The sequence below is a fragment of the Canis lupus genome, chromosome 27 (assembly GCF_048164855.1).
Source record: "Canis lupus baileyi chromosome 27, mCanLup2.hap1, whole genome shotgun sequence".
Lineage (NCBI taxonomy): Eukaryota > Metazoa > Chordata > Mammalia > Carnivora > Canidae > Canis > Canis lupus.
This window is the reverse complement of record NC_132864.1, coordinates 16,450,062-16,465,560: the sequence shown is the minus strand read 5'-3', so window position 1 is coordinate 16,465,560 and position 15,499 is coordinate 16,450,062. Positions and strand designations below refer to the sequence as shown.

Here is a 15,499-nt window from a genome sequence, read left to right as displayed (position 1 = left end):
GTGCCAGATGCTGGGCACCAAGCATTGTGACCGGTGCTTTATTTTCATCAGGTTTTGAGTGCTTATGGAGTACCAGACACTTTAGTAAAATAAGCAGCACCTACTGTGAGGCTCTACCGAGCGCTTATGAACAAGTGTTCACTGTGCCCAATTTTTGCATATACCTCATTTAAATATGAAAGCAGGAAATGAACCTCTAAGTTCTGTCGAGGATGGGGCGTTCTGGCCCCTGCGAAGGATGCACACCCGAGGAGGGAGAGGAGGGGAGGCGGCGGCTTCTTCTGCTGGCGCACGGCAGATCCCGGGCGCCCCTGGGTGGCTAGAGGTAGAACGAGGGGGAAGGTCAGTCTGAGGACAAGACCCATCGAAAGGCGAGGCATAGAGGTCCTGCAGATTTGGGAGGCCCGGGCCGCCTGGGGGCGGGGCCAAGCGGGGGGCGGAGCCTGTATTGTCCGCTCCGCGGGGCATGCCGGGAGCCCCGCCCCCAACATGGCGTCTTACTGACAGTTGGCTGCCGAGCGGCAGAGGCGGGTCCTGCTCCTCAGGGCGGCGGCGGTGGCGGCGGGGCCGGGGTCTCCCGGGCCGGGGGTGGGGGGATGGCGGCTCGGACCGCCTAGGGCGGAGCTGCACGGGCGACGCGGCGAGCGGGGCGCTGCAGGCGGGCGCGGCTGCTGCTGCTATGGACTGGTGATCTCGGCGGCTGCTGCTCGCGTTTCCCCCGGGCCGGGCGGCTGCCCCTCACCGTCCAGCCCTCAGCCAGGGCCATGGGCTCGTCGGCGGCCGCGGCAGCTGCGGCGGCGGCGGCCGCGGACTCGGCGCAGTGGCTCTCGGTGAAGGAGGAGACCATCTTCCTGCACGACGGGCTGATCCGGGTCACCGACCTAGCCGAGCTGCCGAGCGAGATCCTCGGGGCCCCGGAGGCCGCCGACACCGACTTGGAGGTGAGCGAGGCTGCTCCCCGGCCTCTGCCAGCCCATTAGCCCGCCCGCCCCGCACCCCAGGGCTCGGGCCATCGCACCTCTGCCTCACCCCCACCCCGAGGCTCCCCAGAGTGTGCCCCGGCAGGTGTGTGGGCGCAGGGCGGACAGGTGGGGGGCCGCGGCCGCAGATCCGCAGCCCGCCCGCCTCCCTGCCTCCTCAGGGCCTCAAGCTCGCGGGGGATTGCATTTGTGGTTTCATTCTGAGCGTTCTGACACCCAGCATTTTATTAGACTGTCACTCGGCACGGCCTTCACGCCCTGGAGGAGCCACCGTCGTCTCCCCGGCTCTCTCCCCTCCCCCACGAGCCCCCTGGACTCACTTGCAGGGCACACCCAGGTTGCTTAGCTTTGGGGACGTTTTAATTTTAACGTTGTATACCTCTCCCTTTCTCATTGCCAGTCCTATGTTGATCTCCACCTCGCCGGTACCCCCACCCCCGGAGGGTATTGGCAGCTGTCGGTCCGTGATGGACAAACCGGTAACTTCTCTGTGTCGTGCCTCGGACCGACACGGGGCCTTTGTCAGGGAAGCGAGCGGTGTGGACAGCGAGGGTGATGCTACAGGGGCCCTCCGTGCGCTCTCCGCAAGGGGTCACGGGCGCTTTAGGCCTCAAGGCCTTTTTCGTGAGCTCGGGAGTCGCCGGGAAGCCGTGAGCCGTGGCAGGTGCAAAAGCAAATCTCCGCATTTTTGCTGCTGCTGGGTTTGGAGCAGAAGGAAACCAAATATCTCGGTTGTTGAGAACTTTCCACTGACTTCACTTGGTTTCATGTTTGCCCAGAGGTGGGAATACTGGCAGTATCCTTTCATCCAGGCCAGCCGATGCTGACGCTGCACCCCCTCCACTTTGGGGTGATATTTTGATGTGTAGGTAGCATGGGGTGTCATTCCTACTGTCGCAAGGAAGACTCTCTAGGGTAGGGCGCAGAGAGGATGGCCTATCTTCTGGCTAAAAACGGAATGCGAAAATCTTTTGTGTTTTGCGGTTTTGCATGCACTTTGGCTTTCAGCACAAGGAACGTTTATAGAAATGGATTAAAATACATTACAGTGTGTTTCTGGAAACGGTAGTGATCAGATCGCGTTCGCCAAGGCGTTTGGGCGTGCTTGAGATGCGAATGCGTTCCACTGTGTTTTGTGTCTGGGTTTGAGGTTGAGGTTGCAGTATTCCCATTGTGAACTCTTAATTGACTTATTTTTCAGTTTGGCCACCGAAAAGGGAAGAAGTTGATAGGGAATTCCTAACATGGGATTATGGTTTTATTATGCCTCATTTGGGCCTATTCTAGAAAAAGCAAGTGTTTTATTGGCTTGAAAAGTCAACGGGTATTATGCTATGATGGTGGAATCTTTTTATTTAATTGACTTTGTTGTATGTGAAATGTGGAAAGTGGATGCTCTTTTGTTCCTTAAACACTAAGTTTAGAGATCCCAAAATTTGATATGTATATAACATGTTTATTTTTAGGATTAAAAAGGTAGGAATAGTTCAAAATAACTGAGCTGTTAAGTTGGCTTTCCCAAGATGTTTACTGCAAAAATGTATTATTTGTCAGCTCTTTCCACAGAAGAATGATCTCAAAGAAAACCTCCCTGGTTTGGTAGATTTTTAAAAACTCAAAGAAAATGTATGTTCTGACCTTCCATGACTGTCAGTGGTGAAGAACTTTTTTCATTTCTTTCCATTTGCTATATAGGCTAGCTATATTGTATCAGTAGAAATGGATAGCTAAGAATATTTTTGTGGCTGTTAGATTTGTGTTTGCAAGGGTGTATTAAGTAATATTAAGTATATCCTATGTGTCAGACATCATCTTATTAAGTTCCCAAAAGAATCCTAGTAGGTAAATATTGTTACCTGTTGGAACAACTATAAATGTTGCACCCATTGTGCAGATGAGGCAAGCAAAATGCAGATTAAGTATGTGACTTACTCAAGGTCACACATAGAGATCTTGGACATTAACTGGGTCTGTTGGTCTCTAACATGTCTGCTCCTGATCATAATATTCTACTACCTCCTTGTATGTATGATACTCATATTTGTAATTATCTAAAATTTCATAACTGGATACAGATAGGATAATAACCAGATATTTTTATATCCTTTCTAGTAACCTATTTTTTTTTAATATTTGAGGAAGATTAAAGGTTCATCAACTTTTTAAAAAAAACTAACATTGAAATGCTACCACCCCTATGAAGTATGCTCTTCTAAGCCTCTTCCAGTAGACTAGCTGGATAACAATTTTTTTTTCACAGGCTTTTCTAGTTAGAATCCTTCCGTTGAAGTTTTGGATTAGGACAAATTTGGATTAAGCTAACTAATTTATGACTGGCAATATTAATGCATACCTGTGTACTAATTGCAGTAGAATCTCAGGATTTTAGAGCACGAAGGGGCCTTAGAGATAATCACTTTCCTCATTTTAGAAAAAAGTTATCTGAGGTCCGGAGCTGTTATGACTTGGTAGTGAAATTAGTTATGTCAGGACAGGTGACTAGATCCAGGCTTTCCTACCTTTGAATTCCAGTGTTCTTTTCACTTTGTAAGTGCTGCTCAAAGTTAAATGTCCATTTGAGAAAAGAATCCATCCTATGAAGTCGATTAACATTGACTTAGCATTTTAATTTAAGCAAGAGCCCAGCATTTGAATTAAAATTTTTCTTCCTATTTTTTCTTCCTAGTAAATTCTAAACAGATTTAATCTATCTATCTATCTATCTCTCTATCTCTCTATCTCTCTATCTCTCTATCTCTCTCTATACCCAAGATGGGGTTTGAACTCACGACCCTGAGACCAAGAATCAGGTGCTCTTCCAACAGAGCCAACCAGACTCCTCAGAGTTTATTTTTTTAATCAATAAATAATGTGTAATCAACAAATTTCTTCAGTAAGTATTTGTGGAATTCAGAAGTGATCTGGGCCCACTGTCCTGGGCATTGAAGATGCAGCAGAGGATAAAATAAAACCTTTGTCTTTAAAAAACTTTTATTTGAGTGGGAAGATATAGACAATAATGATAATCAAATATGTAGTCTATATATGTATACATGTACATAATACCTGATAAGTGCTGTGGAGACAAATATAGCTGGGTAGGAGGAATGGGGAGTGATGGTGGGGAAGGGCTCCCTCTTAGGATGAGCAGGAAAGGAGAGCACAGAATGGCATTTGAGCAGAGCCCCGAAGGAAGTGAGAGTGTGCCTACCATAGGGGAAAGTACATCCTAGACCGAGGACAGCAAGAGCTAGGGCCCTCAGAGGGCAGCAAGCATCTTTAGAGGCCCTAGTTTGGAGCTCTGAGCCCAGTAAACCAAGGGGAAGAGGAGGATGATGAGAGATGGGGGGTGGGTGGTGGTGGTAGTGGTGGTGGATGCAGATCAAGTAAGGCTGGAAGATAAGGACTTTTTTTTTTTTTTTTAAAGATTTATTTATTTATTCATTCAGAGAGAGCGAGAGAGAGGCAGAGACACAGGCAGAGAGAGAAGCAGGCCCCATGCAGGAAGCCCGATGTGGGACTCGATCCTGGGTCCCCAGGATCACACCTCAGGCTGCAGGAGGCACTAAACCACTGCGCCACCGGGGCTGCCCCAAGATAAAGACTTTGAATCCACTGGAATGTATTAGAAATGAAGAGTGGAAAAAAAAAAAAAAAAAAAAAAAGCAGAGTGAGGGCTTTTTTTCTTGGTGTTTAAAATAGCTACCTGAAAAAATAAAATAAAATAGCTACCTGTATTTATTTTAATTTCATGTTGTTGGCAGAAAGTGAAGGTGTGTAGGAAATTATTTTTTTAAGTGTGAAATAATTTAAGAAATTATTTTTTTTTAATTTAAGAAGTTAAAAAAAACTTAAAAATGACAACTCAAATATTGCATTATGCATTACATTTCCTAGAACATTAGTCTTTTTTTTTTTTTTTTAAGAGAATTTACAAGACAAAAAGGAATAGCTTATTTGTGGAAGTTCCAAAAGGTTCCTGTTTCCTATCTCATTTTGCTTCAGACTCCAGTGGGGACGGGCATTGCACATATGGATGTTGACAGAAAAGCTCATTGATTTGCCCAAATTGGCTAAGCTATTTTGTACCCTGTAGTTTTTTTTTTTTTTTTTGTACCCTGTAGTTTAATTTTGAACTCAGGCATTTAAGTTAATATTTCTTATTTTTCATTGTGTGTGTGTGTGTGTGTGTGTTTTAATAAGAACCCACCCCATCCCCACACACTTATGCCAATTCAAAAGACTTGAACATGAAGGTTCATTGCAGCTTTATTTGTGCTTGTCAAAAACTGAAAACAATCTAAAGGTCCATCAACAATCTAAACAGATGTGATTTATGCTGGGTGGAAGAAACTAGATAAACAGGAATAAATATTGTAAGATTTCACTTATGTGAAATTCTAGAAAATGCAACAATAATTTGTGATGGTTGTATATTATGCATATGTCAAAACTCATCAAACTGAGTGTTTTCAATATGTGCAGTTCATCGTATGCCTGTTACATCTCACTAAAGCAAACGAACAAACCCTATGTAAACCCAGAATGCTTTACTTGAGAACTATTTAGGAAATGAGAAAAGGCTCAGGAGGGTTTTTTGTTTCCTGTTTGTTGTTTTGCTACATGAGGGAAGGAGTCAATCAACTGAAATGAGTTAAGGCTTTGAATACTTAGGGTACATTCAGATGAAGCCTTTGAGATGATGCTTTATTTTTTAAATTTTTAAAAAAGATTTTATTTATTTATTCATGAGAGAGACACACACACACAGAGGCAGAGACACAGGCAGAGGGAGAAGCAGGCTCCATGCAGGGAGCCTGATGTGGGCCTTGATCCCGGGACTCCAGGAGCACACACTGGGCCAAAGGCAGGCGCTAAACCGCTGAGCCACCCAGGGATCCCCTGAGAGGATACTTTAGATTTATAAATGTTGATGTATTCTCCTAGGAGGATACCACCAGCCAGTTTATCCTTTGGTCAGATTCATTCGGAAGTGGTTTATGTACTTTTATAGAATTCCACATTCTAAATTTAGAAGAGGTAATGAATAAATGAATAAAACTACCTTTGCTGCAAGTAAAGTTAATGACAGTGTAATTAATGAGCATTGGAAGAAGAGTCAACTGAATCTTTGTGCAGTGTTCTGTGAGCTTGAGCAACAATGGCTCAACCAGCTCTCAGGTTTGGCTGGCTAGAATGAAATACCTTATGACTGTGGGAGGCAGTATTTGCCTAAAGGTCAAAATCAGATTTAAAGAGTAAGATGGGGACTGAAATTCTAGCCCCATACTAGCTGTATGATTTTAGGCAGTTCCACACCTTTAGTAATCCCTGGTTTCTTCTTCCACTGCAACTACCTTGTCATCATTGTCCCCACCTCTACTTATCGCCATGACCACAGCGTCAGCATGTTGTGTGCCAGGCTCTGTGCTAAGCACTTCACACCCATTATCTCATTCAATCCTTGTAAAAACCTTATAAGTTTGTTACTTTCGTTATCCTCATTTTACAAATGAGGAGACTGTGGCACGGAAGTGAAGTAACTTGTCAAAGGTCATATAATTAACAAAGCTGAGAGTGAAATAGATCTGTCCAACTCTAGCCCAGGGTCCAGGTTCAAAAATTATGTTAGACACCTCATCATTTGTAGGAGGGGAGTAATAATAGGGTTAATGTAAGGATTAGATAAGGAGGGATGTGATTATGTACTTAGAGTATATGGGCTGTCTTTATAAGGTGCTTCATTGCTGGAAAGTTGTTTTTTGCATATTCAGTCAGCTGCCCTTTGTATATGAAAGCAAAACTGTGCCATTGGCAAAATTTTCTTTCTTCTCAGGATGCCTGGGTGGCTCAGTGGTTGAGCATCTGCCTTTGGCTCAGGGTGTGATCCCGGGATCCTGGGATCGAGTCCCATATCGGGCTCCCCATGGGGAGCCTGCTTCTCCCTCTGCCTGTGTCTCTGCCTCTCTCTCTCTATCTCTCATGAATAAATAAATAAAATCTTAAAAATTTTTTTTTCCCCTCTTGAAGTGGATAGTGGAGATAGGGTGTGTGTGTGTGTGTGTGTGTGTGTGTGTGTGTGATCCCTCTGGAATTTTCTTCCTTCCCAATTTGTTTGCAGTCTGGCTAGGCAGATGAGATAATAGTTTTCATTTCAGTTTTCCTCCAATTGTATGTCTAAGGTCTTGCTAAATAAATCAGTTTTGATTATTATCTGTCTTCTTGGCTTTCATATTGACTGTCACAAAATAACACCTGTTGGCCTGGGCTAACAGGTAGATTGTCATGCTCCTGTTCTTTCCTAAGTAATAAGGTATCTGTAGTGATAATTATGAAAGGCTTGTCAAGTCCCAAAAGGACCCCATGCTCTCTCCTCCCTCCCCCTCTTTCCGTCTTGTTTTACAGTGGTGTTTGTGGGATGAACACAAGGAGCATAGTCTGCTTTTTAAGATGTTTAGTCAATATTTATAGACAAATATAAATAATAGCAGGTGATCAACTGTAGGATAAATGCATAGCTACTTCCAAAGGAGAGAAGACTGCAGATATATATATATATATATATATTTAAGATTTTATTTATTTATTCATGAGAGACACAGAAACAGAGACACAGGTAGAGGGAGGAGAAGCAGACTCCATGCAAGGAGCCTGATGCGGGACCAGATCTCCAGAACCCAGGATCATGCCCTGAGCCAAAGGCAGATGCTCAACCGCTGAGCCACCAGGTGTCCCAAGATTGCAGATATTGTATAACTATTACTCTATTACTTTCATCCTGCTTTTTTTTTTTAACACAATTTATGGATCCATTAAAATATTTTTTAATTTTATTTTTTTCTATTAAAAAGTTTTAAAATGAATACATGAATATATCCTTATAAAAAGTGGAAAAACAGATGAAACTGAAGTGTCTTTTACATACCATCCCTAATCCGGGTCTCCATCCACTCCTCACCACTTTTATTTTTATTTATTTTTATTTATTTTTTATTATTTTTTATTATTTTATTTTATTTTATTTTTTTCCTCACCACTTTTAAATCAGTACTCAAATTTTTAATGTGTTCTTTAAGATCTTGGTTTTTTTCTTAATATTTTATTTTTAGGCAATGTCTATATTTAAGGTGGGGCTTGAACCCATAAACCCAAGATCAAGAGTTGTATGTTGCATGTTCTACCAACAGAATCAGCCAGGTGCCCCAAGATAATTTTTAAAATATTTATTTATTCATTTGAGAGAGAGAGACAGAGAACACAAGCAGGGAGAGAGGCAGAGGGAGAGGGAGAAGCAGACTCCTTGCTGAGCAGGGAGTCTGAGGAGGGACTCCATCCCAGGACCCTGGGATCATGACCTGAGCTGAAGGCAGACGTTTAACCATGTGAATCAGCCAGGTGCCTCCTCCAAGATCACTTTTGAATGTGTATTTTTATGTGTGTTTGTGTGCATATATGCTTTTTATTATTTTTTTCTTACAGAGAAGATGTGATGCTAGACATATCTTTTCATCACTTTTTAAGCCAATGATATATATGTGTATATATATATATATGTGTATATATATATATACACATATATATATATATATACACACACACACACACACACATATATGGCAGAGACATAGGCAAAGGGAGAAGCAGACTCCCCGCAGGAGCCCCAATGTGGGACTCGATCCCGGAACTCTAGGATCACGCCCTGAGCCAAAGGCAGATGCTCAACCACTGAGCCACCCTGGCATCCCACCAATGATGTGTTTTGATCTTCCTATACTCCATATACAGATCTACCACATTTTTTTTCAGTGCTGCATGGGACTCCAGAAATACTAGTTTATCTAGCTGTTCCCTGATTGATGGGTGTTTTAATTTCCTGTTGCTGTGCTAACAAATCCTCACAAAATTAGTGGCTTAAAACAACACAAATTTATTCTTATCTTTGCTCTTATGTTTCTGGAAACCAGAAGTCTAAAATGAGTCTCACTGGGCTGAAGTCAACTGCTGGCAGGTCTGCTTCCTTCTGCACGTTCTAGGGGAGAATCTGTTTCTTGGCCTTGTTCACAGCTTCTAGTGCTTCTTCCTCTCTCTTGAGAGTGTGTTGCCCTGGTGTCCGATCTGTCATCACACGTCTTCTCTTTGGCTCCTCCAGCATCGCTTTTGTTAGGACCCTTCTTCTTCTTCTTCTTTTTTTTCTTTTTTTTTTTTTTAAGATTTTATTTATTTATTCATGAGAGAGAGAGAGAGAGAGAGAGAGAGGCAGAGACACAGGCAGAGGGAGAAGCAGGCTCCAAGCAGGGAGCCTGTCGTGGGACTCGATCCTGGGTCTCCAGGATCACACTCCGGGCTGAAGGCGGCTCTAAACCGCTAAGCCACCAGGGCTGCCCCCCCATCTAACAACCCTTAATTTAATCATATCTGCAAAGTCCTTTTTGCCAACCAAGGTCACATTTACTGGTTCTGGGGATTAGGGCTTAAATATCTGTAGGGGGGCATTATTCAGGCCACCACAATGAATATTTTCATTCATTGTGGTGTTTTCAGATTTTCACTTTTTTTTATTTTTTAATTTATTTTTATTTTTTATTTTTTAAAGATTTTATTTATTCATGAGAATACACAGAAAGGAGAGAGAGAGGCAGAGACACAGGCAGAGGGAGAAGCAGGCCTCCCTCTGAGCCACCAGGGCTGCCCTTCACTATTTTAAAAAAAATTTTTTTTTATTTGAGAGAGAGAGGGACAAGTAGACCGTGCATTGAGCACCGGATGCAGGCCTGGATCCTGTGACCCTGAGATCATGACCTGAGCTGAAACCAAGAGTCAGACACTCAACCTACTAAGCCACCCAGTTGCCCCTTCAGTTTTCACTATTAAAATTCGTCCTTCAGGGAACCCTGGGTGGCGCAGCGGTTTAGCGCCTGCCTTTGGCCCGGGGCGCGATCCTGGAGACCCGGGATCGAGTCCCACGTCGGGCTCCCGGTGCATGGAGCCTGCTTCTCCCTCTGCCTGTGTCTCTGCCTCTCTCTCTCTCTCTCTCTCTCTGTATGACTATCATAAATAAATAAAAATTTAAAAAAAATTTATAAAATTCGTCCTTCAGGGCAGCTCCGGTGGCGCAGCGGTTTAGGCTGCAGGCGGCCTAAGGCGTGGTCTTGGAGACCGGGGATCGAGCCCCACTTCGGGCTTCCTGCATGGAGCCTGCTTCTCCCTCTGTCCCCCACCCCCCTGAATAAATAAATAAATCTTTAAAATAAAATAAAATAAATAAAATAAAATAAAATAAAATAAAATAAAAAAGTCCTTCAGTGCATATATCCTTGCATGCCTGTTGTGTACATGTTGGAATATTTCTCTAGAGCAGTTTCTGAAAAGCAGAATTGCTGGATCATGGGTGACCATTAAAAAAATTTTTTTTTTCCTAAGATTTTATTTATTCTATTTGAGAGAGAGTGAGAGAGCACGAGCAGGATGGAGGGACAGATGGAGAAGGAGAAGCAGACTCCCCAAAGAGCAGGGAGCCTGTCACGGGGCTCAATCTCAGGGCCCTGGGATCACGACCTAAGCCAAAGAAAGCGGCTCAACTGACTGAGCCACCCAGATGGCTGGTCATTTTAAATTTTATTAGATATTGCCAAATTGCTCTCCAGAGTTGACCATATTAGTTTGTACTCCAGCAACAGTGTTTGGTAGAACCTCTTTTCCTTGCACCCTCAAAGAGATTATTTTAGAATTCATGGATTTGCTTAATTTTATCATTTGCTTAAGCCAATGGCTTTCTCTCCAAAAGAGTGAGCCTATAGATGTAATTGGGTACCTGGAAATACTAGCTAAACCATGGTCAGCTGAAAAAAGCCAGAGTGTTCTGTTTTGCTGCCTACCTCTTATCACTTCACTTCAGAGGACTTCTCTTGCAGCTTGATCTTTGCTCCTGACATATACTCATTTTGGTTGGTAATCCAGTTAATACAGACCACGTCCATATTTAGGCAGGAGAGAGCAACTTCTTATTCTGATAGTCTGGGGATGCTGCCAGACTTGAGCAGTGCCAGGGAGCTGCCCATTCTGGGAAGAGACACACTGGCCCCTGAAGTGTGTTCAGAGTGCATGGTGGTTGTTAGGGAGACTGTTTAGGCCCAGATTGTCTTAAAATTTTCTCTCTTATGTGCCAATATAAAGGGTAATTCTACCTTTTTTTTAAACCTGTATGAAAAATAACTGACATTAAGTTGATTGTATTTTTTTAAAAGATTTTATTTATTTATTCATGAGTGACAGAGAGAGAGAGAGGCAGAGACACAGGCAGAGGGAGAAGCAGGCTCCATGCAGGGAGCCTCATGTAGGACTCGATCCCGGGACTCCAGGACAACGCCCTGGGCCGAACGCAGGTGCTAAACCACTGAGCCATCCAGGGATCCAAGTTGATTGTATTTTTATGTTATGCAAAACTTTTTTGCTTATAAAGAAGTAATACATAGATGTAGAAAATAAAGAAAACCCCTATATGTGTAAGAGAGAAAAGAAATATCCTTTGTACCATCTAGAAATAGTTATATTAATTTTTCACTATTTCCTTCCATTCATATATTTATATATAAATAAAATTGAGATTAAATGCTATATATAGTTTTATATCCTTTAAGCACTTATTGGGAACAATTTTGTCAAATTAGATTTAAAAACATAATTTAGGTGGGCAGCCCCGGTGGCTCAGTGGTTTGGCGCTGCTTCAGCCCACGGTGGGATCCTGGAGACCCAGGATCGAGTCCCATGTTGGGTTCCTTGCATGGAGGCTGCTTCTCCCTCTGCCTGCGTCTCTGCCTCTCTCTCTCTCTCTCTCACTCTCTCTCTCTCTCATATGAATGAATAAATAAAATCTTAAAAAAAAAAAAAAACCATAATTTAGGGAAGCCTGGGTCGCTCAGCGGTTGAGCACCTGCCTTCAGCTCAGGTCATGATCCCAGGGTCCCAGGATGGAGTCCCACATTGTGCTCTCTGCAGGGAGCCTGCTTCTCTCTCTGCTTGTGTCTCTGCCTCTCTCTCTCTGCCTCTCATGAATAAATAAATAAATAAAATATTAAAAAAATAAAAACGTAATTTATTTTATTTTATTCCTTTTTGAAAAATTACTCTCTACATCCAATATGGGGCTTGAACTCACAACCCCACAATTAAGTAAGAGTCGCATATTCGGGCCACCCGGGAGGCTCAGTGGTTTAGCGCTGCCTTCAGCCCGGGGCGTGATCATGGAGCCCTGGGATCGAGTCCCATGTCAGGCTTCCTGCATGGAGCCTGCTTCTCCCTCTGCCTGTGTCTCTGCCTCTCTCTCCTTCTGTGTCTCTCATGAATAAATAAATAAAATCTTAAAAAAAACAAAACCAAAACCAAAAACTATAATTCTTAATGGCTACAAAGTAATTTGTGGATATATTTTGGTTGTCTTGTTGTATCTTAGTGCTTTTTCCTCACATCTGCTGGGTTATTTTCTTTCTTTCTTTTTTTTTTTTTGAAGATTATATTTATTTGAGGGAGAGAGAGAGAGAGAGAGAGACGGTGAGAGAGCGAGCACAAGCAGGGGGGTGAGAGTGAAGCAGGCTCCCTGCTGAACAGGGAACCTGATGTGGGTCTCCATCCCAGGACCCTGAGGTCATGACCAGAGTTGAAGGCAGAAGCCCAACCGACTGAGCCACCCAGGCACCCCACTTTTTATAAGTTTGTTTGTTTATTTATTTATTTATTTATTTATTTATTTATTTTTATTTATTTAAGTAATCTCTATACTCAACATGGGGCTTCAACTCAAGATGAAGAGTCACATGCTCTACTGACTGAGCCAACCAGGTGCCTCACATCTGCTATTTTATTTTTAAGAAAGATTCATTTATTTATTTTAGAAAGAGTGCAAGCTGAGGGAGGGGAGGAGGAGAGGGGGAGAAAGAGGGGAAGACAAGCAGACTCACTGCTGAGTAGGGAGCCTGACCTGGGGTTTGATCCCAGGACGCTGAGATCATGACTTGAGCTGAAATCGAGTCAGATGCTCAACTGAATGAGCCACCCACATCTGCTATTTCAAAGATAATTCCAGCTTAGAGGAGGCCAAAAAATTTTTGTGTTTAGTGTTGTTTGATAAATTGTAAATTTGTAGTAATTATTTAAATGTGTTTCTGTGATCCATTGCTACTGATAGTTTATAATTTAAGGGGATTTTTATTGTGCTGTATGATTCCTTTCCTGATAATGTTGAATATTTCTGAGGAGCTTTGAGTTTATAAAGTGCTGTTAAGAACAATTGTAGAATAATTAATGTTCCGTGATGGGACACTTGGGATGGACACACTTAAATCCCTTGTGTTTCTACTGATACCTGCGGTTGGCTGAATTACTAGGTCATAGCACAGTTTGTAGCAATTTTAGATTAACAATAGGAGATGTGTAATTTGCAAACCATTTTATGCAAATTGTAGGTTTAGTAATTCTAATGACTACAGATGCGTATTTTATATCAACAAAATATTGGGGCGCCTGGGTGGCTCCGTGGTTGAGCATCTATCTGCCTTTGGCTCAGGTCGTGATCCCTGGGTCCTGGGATCAAGTCCCACATCAGGCTCCCTGCGGGGAGCCTACTGCTTCTCCCTCTGCTTATGCCTTTCTATGTCTCTCATAAATGAATGAATAAAAATCTTAAGAAAAAAATACCAACAAAATATTAATGTTCAGCTTGTATTTGTAATGAATCTTTTCTGTGTTTACTATATTTGCTTTGTGCTTTGTAGTTTGTATTACTGATTTCAAATGAACAAAGACTAATGTAACTATTTTCAGGGCAGACTAGAAAATCTGGACCTCCTATCTCTTTCATATGTTTGCTTTTCTTACTGTTGAGATAAAATAATTAAGAATGTTAAAGGAAAATCTGTGTCAGCATATTTTCATCAAAACCGTGGTACATAATAGAAGAATGAGTTTCTTTATTTCTTGATTCTGATTCCCTTTGATCATCCAGTTGTGGTGTAGCTGAATGACAACTACTGGTTTATTTAATCTAGAAAGGAGCAAAATGGTTGGAAAGGTAAAAATATACGTGGGTAACTTTGGAGGAAGCATGTTTTGAGCTTATAATAAAAGAAGTTTCCTTTCCCTCAGGTGTTCTGAACCTGAAAATAGAATTCAGGCACCATCTATAGAATTCAGGGGATCTATGAACTAGAATGGGGAAAATTTTATCTTTATTTACTCATACCTTAGATGAAATTCAACATTTCCTTCAAATATGAATGTAGTAGAATCCTAATAGTACTGGTAGAACCTGTGACTTTCTATGACCAGTACAAATCATATATATTTTCATATCATATTGTAGATGTTAAACATATCTTGAAATATTGTTTATGTTCACCATCTCTTGGAAATTAGGGTAAATATTGGATCTTGTTATTCAATATACTGAGAATGAAGCTCCTATATATATATTTTAAGCTCCTATATTAATAGTACAAATAAAGCATTTCGGTAACTGTATTACAGTATACTGTAATTGAAGTTTATAATCCCATCTATTTTACACATTTACAAGCATTATCTGAGAAGGGTCAACAGACTTCACTGAAAGCAAATGGTGAAGGGCCCCCCGAGATAGCCTTTCTTTCTCCCAGCATCTCTCCTGTTTTAGTTCAAGTTTGCTAAAGACCAGCATAGTTTGCAATTTTCTGAAATAAAAGTGACCACATTTTGGAAACTCTGTTAGAGTTTAATATTTTCTCTGTTAGAAAATGTTATCCTCCTACAAATTTTTCCATTACCTACTGACTGCAAACTATTAACTAGTATTAATTTTCTTGGATAATCTGATTTTTGACCATTTGCCAAACATGTATCATTAACAGTGAAGCTTTTTTTTTTTTTCTTTTTTTAAAGATTTTATTTATGGGGATCTCTGGGTGGCTCAGCGGTTTGGCGCCTGCCTTTGGCCCAGGGCACGATCCTGGAGTCCCGGGATCGAGTCTCACATTGGGCTCCCGGCATGGAGCCTGCTTCTCCCTCTGCCTGTGTCTCTGCCTCTCTCTCTCTCCCTCTCTCTCTCTCTCTCTGTCTCTCATGAATAAATAAATAAGTAAATCTTAAAAAAATGTATTCATTTATTCATGAGAGACAGGGGGAGAGAGAGGCAGAGATATAGGCAGAGAAAGAAGCAGGCTCCCTGCAGGGAACCTGATGCAGGGCTCGATCTGAGGACCTCAGGATCACGATCACGACCTGAGCCAAAGGTCGACACTCAGCTACTGAACTACCAGGTGCTCCTATCTGTCTATCAGAGGGGGGGGGGGGGGAGCTGGTATGGAGGGAGGGGCAGAGGGAGAGAGAGAATCTTAAGCAGGCTCCATGTCTAGTATAGAGCCCTGCCCAGGGCTCAATCTCATGACCCTGAGATCATGACTTAGGCTGAAATCAAGAGTCGGATGCATAACCGCAACGGACATTCAGGTGTGCACCTCCCCCTTTAACTTTGTAATTGTAGCTCATGAAAA

At 42.4% G+C, this 15,499-nt stretch overlaps 1 protein-coding gene across 7 annotated transcripts in view; it reads left to right on the top strand.

Annotated features, from left to right (window-relative positions):
- The first annotated feature begins 619 nt into the window (after positions 1 to 619).
- HECTD4 (HECT domain E3 ubiquitin protein ligase 4) overlaps positions 620 to 15,499 on the top strand; it is a 188,927-nt gene continuing 174,047 nt past the window's right edge. For 4 of the 7 annotated variants that reach the window (XM_072802573.1, XM_072802574.1, XM_072802572.1 and 1 more), the window contains exon 1: positions 620 to 941. In XM_072802573.1, coding sequence (XP_072658674.1) covers positions 765 to 941 — 177 coding nt within the window. In that variant the 5' untranslated portion in view covers positions 620 to 764. The remainder of the gene's footprint in view (positions 942 to 15,499) is intronic. The other 3 variants (XM_072802577.1, XM_072802576.1, XM_072802575.1) reach the window with 1 other exon arrangement.